Source organism: Tarenaya hassleriana, unplaced genomic scaffold, assembly GCF_000463585.1.
Source record: "Tarenaya hassleriana unplaced genomic scaffold, ASM46358v1 Cleome43, whole genome shotgun sequence".
In the NCBI taxonomy this organism is placed as follows: Eukaryota; Viridiplantae; Streptophyta; class Magnoliopsida; order Brassicales; family Cleomaceae; genus Tarenaya; species Tarenaya hassleriana.
Genome location: NW_010967059.1, coordinates 940,107 through 949,881, shown reverse-complemented (window position 1 = coordinate 949,881; position 9,775 = coordinate 940,107). Strand labels below are relative to the sequence as shown.

Here is a 9,775-nt window from a genome sequence, read left to right as displayed (position 1 = left end):
CTTGCTCTAATTCTGTACCGAATATGAGCATGTCATCCACGTATAAGCAAATGATAACTCCATGACCGTTATCATCAAACCTGCTATATACACACTTGTCTGATTGATTCATGTCCCGCATTTTGTACGGTTAAATTATAACTATTCGGACATGTGTTATTTTGCGATACTAAATTCCTTAGCCATTCTGCTTCTTTCCCAGTAGCTGCTAAGGCGATAAATTCCGACGCCATGGTCGAATCCGAAATGCAAGTTTGTTTCTTGGAAGCCCAAGAAATCGCAGCTCCACCTAAAAGGTAAAGCCATCCACTAACCGAGGCATAATCCTCTTCACTAGAGTTCCAACTCGCATCGGTATATCCTTCTAACACCGAAGGTTGACCCGTGTAGCGTAGACCATAATTAATTGTCTTTTTCAAGTACCGAAGTACTCTTCGTACATCATTCCAATGATGTACGCTTGGGTTACTCGTGTATCTGCTCAACTTCCCTATTGCGTATGCTATGTCGGGTCGAGTGCTAGTCATAGCATACATCAAACAACCAATGACACTAGCGTACTCAAGTTGAGCTACCGGTTCCCCACTATTAGGTGCAAACTTAGCGCTACAATCCATCGGAGTAGAAGCCGGAGGGCTTTCAAACATATCAAATCGTTTTAACACTTTCTCAACGTAGTGTGATTGAGATAGTGTTATCGAACCTTGATCTCGTTTTATCCTAATGCCAAGGATAACATCAGCCTCACCTAAGTCTTTCATCGAAAACTTCGATGACAAGAAGTCTTTTGTCTTCTTGACTTGCTCTAATTCTGTACCGAATATGAGCATGTCATCCACGTATAAGCAAATGATAACTCCATGACCGTTATCATCAAACCTGCTATATACACACTTGTCTGATTGATTCAGACGAAATCCATTAGCCAAAACGACCTCATCAAACTTTTGATGCCATTGTTTGGGTGCTTGTTTCAACCCATACAACGATTTGATTAACTTGCACACCTTGTGTGCTTGTCCCGATAGGATAAAACCTTCTGGTTGCTTCATATACACCTCTTCTTCTAGATCACCATTCAAGAATGCCGTTTTGACATCCATTTGGTGGATCACAAGATTGTTTATCGCTGCAAGAGCAATCAACAATCTTATCGTAGCTATTCTAGCTACCGGTGCATACGTATCAAAGAAATCGATACCTTCTTTTTGTCTAAAGTCTTGAGCTACTAGACGAGCCTTGAACTTATCAATAGTTCCATCGACTCTCATCTTCTTTTTGAAGATCCACTTACAACCAATCGGTTTACAACCTGGAGGAGGATCTACTAAGACCCAAGTGTTGTTGCTCATGATGGAGTCCATCTCATCATTTATTGCTTCTTTCCAGAATGCGACATCCTGCGATCTCATCGCTTTATCAAAAGTCCTAGGGTCTCCCTCGATATTGTAAACATAAGCGAGTTGAGTTACGATCGACTCATTAGTACCTTCTACTAGGTACATATGAAAGTCCGGACCAAAGGTTTTTCTTTTCCTTATACGCTTACCTCTACGAGGTTCACCTTGTCCGTCATCGTGATCGACTACTCGATCACTTGAGCTTGGTATAGCTCGAGGTTGTCTTTCAACCGAAGAAAAACGATTCTCGTCAAACAATGCATCTCTCGACTCTATAACCGTGTGAACGGGTATATAGTCATTCTGTTCTATAATATAGAACCTATAGGCCTTACTATGAGAAGCATAGCCTATAAAGATACATTCGATACCTCGTTCACCCAATGTTTTACGTTTGGGTTCCGGCACTTTAACTATTGCCCGACAACCCCAAATCCGAAAATAATTCAGATTTGGTTTTCGCTTATACCATAGCTCATATGGGGTTATTTTATTCTTTTTCGAGGGAACTCGATTAAGAATGTAGCAAGCCGTTAACATGGCTTCTCCCCAAAAACCCTCGCTTAATCCCGAGAAAGAAAGCATGGAGTTTACCATTTCTTTCAACACCCTATTCTTTCTTTCCGCTACACCATTTTGTTGCGGTGTATACGGAGCGGTCTCTCATGAATCATGCCTACGGATTCAAAAAATGTTGGATCATAATATTCCCCTCCCCTATCGGTTCTAAGCTTCTTGAGCTTAACCCCGAGTTGTGTTTCAACCTCGAACTTATACACCCTAAACTTATCCAAAGCTTCGTCTTTAGAATGCAACAAGTAAACGTAGCATAACCTAGTCGAATCCTCAATAAACGTAACTACGTACTTTTTATTTCCTAGAGACGGTGTACTATGAAAATCGCATAAGTCACTATGTACAAGTTCTAGAATGTCCGAACTTCTTTCTACGTTAGGAAATGACAGCCTCGTGATTTTTGTTTTCATGCAAGTAACGCAACGATGATCATTCTCCAATTCACATGGTGGAATAAGATCTAACTTAGACATTACATGCATCCGTTTAAAATGAACGTGACCTAATCTAGCATGCCATAAATCTGAAACATTGGAAGAGAGAACATACAAAGAAGTACTCGGTTTATTAATATTGAGTTTGAACATCGAATTACATAGATAGCCTTGTCCAACAAAAATTCCCCCTTTGGACAATACAAACTTATCAGCTTCAAACACCATTTTGAACCCGAATCGATTCAATACGCTACCCGATACAAGATTCTTCCTAACATCCGGTGCATAAAGCACATCTCGAAGAGTAAGAGTTTTCCCGGATGTAAACAACAAATCTACTTGTCCCTTTCCCAAGACATCAACCATAGATTCGTTGCCCATGTAAAGCACGCTTCCATCCTTGACGTACTCAAACGTCTTGAATAGGTTGCGGTCTTTACATATGTGTCTCGTAGCGCCTGAATCAATCCACCAAGAGTTATCACTCTCCTGCACATGATTCAGCTCAGAAATCATAGCCACAAAATTCATAATCGAATTTGTGTCAACAAGAGTAATCGTACCTTGGTTGGGTTGGCCTTGGTTGTGTTTGCCTTGGCCTTGACCCTTCTTTCTATTCTTGTAAGAATAGCAATCCTTTTTAAAGTGTCCGGGCTTGTTGCAGAACCAGCAACTCCCACTCGGCTTAGGCCTTTTGTTTGAGTGGCCTTTCGGGGATTTGTTTGGCCTCTTTTGGCCCCGTTTCTTCTCTTCCTCCACCACATGAACCGCGGTAGACGAAGAAACATGTGTGTCTTTCTTGTCATGCATTCGAAAATTCTCCTCAATCCGAAGATGTGATCCCAATTGCTCAAGGGTCATATCTTCCTTCCTATGCTTCAAGGAACGCTTAACGTCCTTCCAAGACGGTGGTAGCTTGTCAACAATAGAAGAAACCATAATGGTTTCATCCATTTTCAACTCATGTTGAGTGAAACTACTCAAGATCCTCTGGAGCTCATGAAATTGCTCCATAACCGGTCTTGCGTCCACCATCTTGTAAGCGTTAAACTCGCTTACAAGAAACCTCTTACTCGAGGCATCTTCCGACATGTATTTCTCTTCTAATTTGGACCACAATTCTTTTGCAATCTCTATATTTTGATACACATCAAAAAGGGTATCGGACATACCGTTCAATATGTGTCCGCAGCACACATAATTGTCGTTGTCCCACTTGTTCCTCGTGCGTGCTTGAGCGAGCGTCTCTTCTTCATTCTCCTCCGGTCGTGGAGTGCTGATCACATACGCCACGTGCAACGTAGTAAGAAGAAATTTCATCTTCTTTTGCCACCGCCGGAAAGCCACGCCCTTGAATTTTTCGAATTTGTGAAAATCAAGAGTTAGATCTCTCACCGAAGAACCCATACCCGTCATTCGATTTTCCCTTCCCCGTGTATCCGAAATAAGGGATAACGTTTTAGATTGTTAGAGTAACTATGAATACAGCGGAAAAGAACAATAAAACAGTGAAATCGAAATAAAGATGAAACAACCCGGATATAATCTTCTAGGCGCGTAGAACGCTTTCCTTTATCATTTCCAAGGGATCAAATAAGAAATATCCGAAAACGGTTCACAAAAAGAACCTGGAACTTGAAACCTTTCTTGTTTCTTACTAACATCTAAATTCAAAACTTTTACTTTGAATCAAACAAAGCTAAACATATTAAACATAAAAGAATAGTGAAGCAATACACTCCAAAAACAGCTTCCAGTTAGCTATGGGAAATATTATCCCAATAACCCGATAAAACTGCAACTGACATGAGAAAGCCAATTACAAACAACCAAAAACATCGAATTCCTAAAATTGATATCTGCGCCATGAAAGGACTACCCACTTGTCTTTCAATACCACGAAGCTCATCTTGAAGCTTGGCTCTCCTGCTAAGAAGCGAGGCCATCATAGCTGATGGATTTGTAGATCCTCTTTGCCCTAAAATAATTAAAGAAACGGCCAGATATAACAAATTTAAATCAAACATCATATTTGATTTGACACAAACACAAATTAATTTTTAACAAAAAAGGGTTTTCATCCCCCCTTACCATCTGTATCCATATGGTGAACAAAACTAGCTTTTGGATTCTGAGCAGAAGTCCAAAAATTACGAGATCGGGAATTGGTTAAGTATCAACGACTCAACGTTTTCCGAAATCAGATCCTAGATCGTGGATAGGAGCAATTCCAGTTAGGGGAGTGAATTTGAGCGGGAGCTTAAGCTGTGGCCAAGAAAAGCTTACTACTTTCCTGCAAAAGTAAAATATCTAATACAATCATAAACTCAGAGAATCTCAACCATGAAAACAGGAATTCGAAAGTTGAAGCAGATTACAGAGAAGGTAACAATTCACTTTGTTCAACTCTATCAGCCACTTTTTCCTTGTGTTTGACTCTATTACAAAACAAAAGTAGATAAGTGGATCATGTTAAGATGTTTAAATACCTAAAACTAATATGTCAAGATTCAGAGAAATACTCTCCTTTATATAAACATCAAAGACAGTGAATGATGGTTGTTTTCAGGCAACTAACTCATGTTTCTAAACAATTTCGAGCATTGTTCTGCTCCTACACTCCAACGATCACGGGTATTACATATGGACGAACTTATTCTATATATCTTTTCTCATTTCTACTGCATTTTTCATAACAATATGCGTCCTTCACATCCAAATCATTGACAAACCATCGTTTTCTCATCTCATCTCACACCATATGAAGGATTCAGACATTTACTAAAGAACACGCATAATTTGAGTTCATAAGCTAAGATCACATGTTGTATCCACCAATCAAATCCTGTAACTCGTAGACATCCTGAAAAAGCTATAACTAAGCATCCTACAAAAACCAAAGCGAATAGATATAAACCATCTTACACAGAATCTGAAGGGAAAATAAACACCGACTAATTCAAAAGACCCATAGAAGAAATATGGACTGAAATGGCGAATGATTGTTCACTAAAAATCAAAGCTTTGTAGAATGACTTGAACAAAAATCGCAGCTTTGGGCAAGTGAAGTGAAGGGACACAAACCCAGATGGAAAAAAGAAGTGCGATTCTAAGATTTCAGAAATTACCCATCAGATTAAATCAGAAATTTCTCGCAGTGTTGAGCAATTCGAAAAAAGTGAAGGATCGATTCCAAACCTTGACTCAGTATGAAATTACGAATGACAAAATCAATTTGATTCTCTCTCGTCTCGCTTTGTCTCTGTTTTTTTTGTTCCTCCCTCTTGGTGGGGTTTCTCGTTTATTTACAATTTTGCCAGCCGTGGAAAATGAATAACCCGAATTAAACCGACGGAAGAGGGATACAAACAGCAGGAGAAGTGACTGATGATAGTGAGAACAGCCTATCTTCTGGCTGAAACTTCCGAGACCGCTTCAAACTGCATTCAATGGAGATTTGCGGTTTTGTGAGATGCATATTTATACAAAGAAGTAAAATAAACATTCAGCCGTTTCTACATTGCATAAACAATTGCTGTAAAACGTAAACCTATGGATCTAATTGTCTGGATGAGGCGACCAAGATTCTCAACAGCTAGATAACAAAAGATGTAACAAATCTGAGATAAAATAGCTTCTGATATTTACAATTGTGTTTCACTTCTCTTTTATCTCACTCCAATGGATACACATCGAAGAATGCAAAGGGATAAAGCATTTTCATTCAAAGAGAAAACAGCAAACAACAAAGGCCAGAATGCTTCTCACAGTGCAGTATTCTTGGAGGATGAGAGGAAACCTTCATATCCTTTAAGTACATTCCCGCATTGGCTGGGATCCTGCAAGTAACTTGTTTCCATATCGTACACCTGAAAAAATCCGACAAAACGGCATATAAATAACACAAGCATTGACATTCCAATAATAATTCTCCCAGCGTTAGTAGATGAAATGCTATTCTTCATCTAAATAGGTTATCATTTCCAAGGGATCAAATAAGAAATATCCGAAAACGGTTCACAAAAAGAACCTGGAACTTGAAACCTTTCTTGTTTCTTACTAACATCTAAATTCAAAACTTTTACTTTGAATCAAACAAAGCTAAACATATTAAACATAAAAGAATAGTGAAGCAATACACTCCAAAAACAGCTTCCAGTTAGCTATGGGAAATATTATCCCAATAACCCGATAAAACTGCAACTGACATGAGAAAGCCAATTACAAACAACCAAAAACATCGAATTCCTAAAATTGATATCTGCGCCATGAAAGGACTACCCACTTGTCTTTCAATACCACGAAGCTCATCTTGAAGCTTGGCTCTCCTGCTAAGAAGCGAGGCCATCATAGCTGATGGATTTGTAGATCCTCTTTGCCCTAAAATAATTAAAGAAACGGCCAGATATAACAAATTTAAATCAAACATCATATTTGATTTGACACAAACACAAATTAATTTTTAACAAAAAAGGGTTTTCATCCCCCCTTACCATCTGTATCCATATGGTGAACAAAACTAGCTTTTGGATTCTGAGCAGAAGTCCAAAAATTACGAGATCGGGAATTGGTTAAGTATCAACGACTCAACGTTTTCCGAAATCAGATCCTAGATCGTGGATAGGAGCAATTCCAGTTAGGGGAGTGAATTTGAGCGGGAGCTTAAGCTGTGGCCAAGAAAAGCTTACTACTTTCCTGCAAAAGTAAAATATCTAATACAATCATAAACTCAGAGAATCTCAACCATGAAAACAGGAATTCGAAAGTTGAAGCAGATTACAGAGAAGGTAACAATTCACTTTGTTCAACTCTATCAGCCACTTTTTCCTTGTGTTTGACTCTATTACAAAACAAAAGTAGATAAGTGGATCATGTTAAGATGTTTAAATACCTAAAACTAATATGTCAAGATTCAGAGAAATACTCTCCTTTATATAAACATCAAAGACAGTGAATGATGGTTGTTTTCAGGCAACTAACTCATGTTTCTAAACAATTTCGAGCATTGTTCTGCTCCTACACTCCAACGATCACGGGTATTACATATGGACGAACTTATTCTATATATCTTTTCTCATTTCTACTGCATTTTTCATAACAATATGCGTCCTTCACATCCAAATCATTGACAAACCATCGTTTTCTCATCTCATCTCACACCATATGAAGGATTCAGACATTTACTAAAGAACACGCATAATTTGAGTTCATAAGCTAAGATCACATGTTGTATCCACCAATCAAATCCTGTAACTCGTAGACATCCTGAAAAAGCTATAACTAAGCATCCTACAAAAACCAAAGCGAATAGATATAAACCATCTTACACAGAATCTGAAGGGAAAATAAACACCGACTAATTCAAAAGACCCATAGAAGAAATATGGACTGAAATGGCGAATGATTGTTCACTAAAAATCAAAGCTTTGTAGAATGACTTGAACAAAAATCGCAGCTTTGGGCAAGTGAAGTGAAGGGACACAAACCCAGATGGAAAAAAGAAGTGCGATTCTAAGATTTCAGAAATTACCCATCAGATTAAATCAGAAATTTCTCGCAGTGTTGAGCAATTCGAAAAAAGTGAAGGATCGATTCCAAACCTTGACTCAGTATGAAATTACGAATGACAAAATCAATTTGATTCTCTCTCGTCTCGCTTTGTCTCTGTTTTTTTTGTTCCTCCCTCTTGGTGGGGTTTCTCGTTTATTTACAATTTTGCCAGCCGTGGAAAATGAATAACCCGAATTAAACCGACTAGAATTGGTACGGTTAAATGCAAACCAAACGGAACCATATCCGAGACATTTCGGTTTATCTAGCTAGCTGTTCTTGTTCCCGTCCGATTATTTGGTTAATAAGCTAATAATTGAATTGGTCCGAACCGAATACTTTTTTTTAATATGGTGGGAACCTGTTGCAACAATCCTTCGGATAATAAACTTCTGACTCTATACAATAGCCGATAAACCACGCAAAACATGTAAAAAGTGTTGTTTATTTTAGAGTAAATTGATGGATTTAATAAATCTCTCATGTGATTCATATTTATATGTATTACGGATATAGTGGAGGAGTTATATATTCGTAAATGATATAGTATGAATTGGTAAAGTATATACATGTATTTTGTAAAGTATATACTTGTGTTTAGTAGTGAAATTTAAGTGCAGAAATTATGCACGAGCATGTAACACGGGCGTGTTAATTCTGCACGGGCAGTGTAACACGGGCGTGTTAATTACAAACACGGCCGTGTTAGGTTCAACACGGGCCGTGTTAATTCTCTGAGAAAAACGTTGTTTTTCTCAGACATTTGACACAGACCGTGTTAAGGTGCAACACGGACCGTGTCAAATCTCTGAGAGAGTGTTAATTTTGCACAGACAATTGACACGGACCGTGTCAGATTCGACACGGTCGTGTTAAATGTCTGTAATATGAACAAATGCGGCCTTTCGCATGAAAACTACTAAATGGATACAATCAATATGTGTCCGCAGCACACATAATTGTCGTTGTCCCACTTGTTCCTCGTGCGTGCTTGAGCGAGCGTCTCTTCTTCATTCTCCTCCGGTCGTGGAGTGCTGATCACATACGCCACGTTTAGAAAAACTATGAATACAGCGGAAAAGAACAATAAAACAGTGAAATCGAAATAAAGATGAAACAACCCGGATATAATCTTCTAGGCGCGTAGAACGCTTTCCTAAAACGTTATTCCCTCCCCTACCGAGCAAAGGAGAAATCCGAGAATACGTTTAGAGATACAAAGAAGATCAGCAACGGTTGATTTGCTCCTCAAACGTTGTCCAAAACAGAAAAACCCGAGAAAGAAGATGAACAGTAAAAGATGGAGAAGAAGTAGCAAGTTTCTTCACCAAAAAGGCTCACAAATCTCTCAAAACCAAATTAGATTTCGTATATCAACATTCTCTGATGTTCTTGGCTTTAAAAAACACCAGAGACATGATCAAAAGTTGTATCCATTTAGTAGTTTTCATGCGAAAGACCGCATTTGTTCATATTACAGACATTTAACACGACCGTGTCGAATCTGACACGGTCCGTGTCAATTGTCTGTGCAAAATTAACACTCTCTCAGAGATTTGACACGGTCCGTGTTGCACCTTAACACGGTCTGTGTCAAATGTCTGAGAAAAACAACGTTTTTCTCAGAGAATTAACACGGCCCGTGTTGAACCTAACACGGCCGTGTTTGTAATTAACACGCCCGTGTTACACTGCCCGTGCAGAATTAACACGCCCGTGTTACATGCTCGTGCATAATTTCTGCACTTAAATTTCACTACTAAACACAAGTATATACTTTACAAAATACATGTATATACTTTACCAATTCAT

General features: G+C 38.7%; 1 protein-coding gene and 1 long non-coding RNA gene across 2 annotated transcripts; both read right to left on the bottom strand.

Moving 5' to 3' along the window:
• Positions 1-4,062: 4,062 nt before the first annotated feature.
• LOC104825262 lies at positions 4,063-5,688 on the bottom strand. Its single transcript, XR_773602.2, has 3 exons — positions 5,542-5,688; positions 4,505-4,706; positions 4,063-4,391 (listed from the first exon to the last, which is right to left on the bottom strand). It is a non-coding gene; the product is annotated as an uncharacterized LOC104825262 (long non-coding RNA).
• Positions 5,689-5,756: 68 nt separating this feature from the next.
• On the bottom strand, positions 5,757-8,109 carry LOC104825278 (chromatin modification-related protein MEAF6-like). The gene is made up of 5 exons (XM_019203937.1): positions 8,014-8,109; positions 6,907-7,108; positions 6,699-6,793; positions 6,182-6,282; positions 5,757-5,853 (listed from the first exon to the last, which is right to left on the bottom strand). Exons 2-5 carry the CDS (start codon positions 6,917-6,919, stop codon positions 5,757-5,759), a joined length of 306 nt encoding a protein of 101 aa, XP_019059482.1. The 5' UTR covers positions 6,920-7,108; positions 8,014-8,109.
• Positions 8,110-9,775: the final 1,666 nt, after the last annotated feature.

Coding starts and splice junctions, on each gene's coding strand:
- LOC104825278 (XM_019203937.1), bottom strand. Junction 6,283..6,698: donor TTCGTGGTATTGAAAGACAA/GTGGGTAGTCCT, acceptor GGATTTTTTCAG/GTGTACGATATGGAAACAAG. Junction 5,854..6,181: donor TCCTCCAAGAATACTGCACT/GTGAGAAGCATT, acceptor CATTGAATGCAG/TTTGAAGCGGTCTCGGAAGT.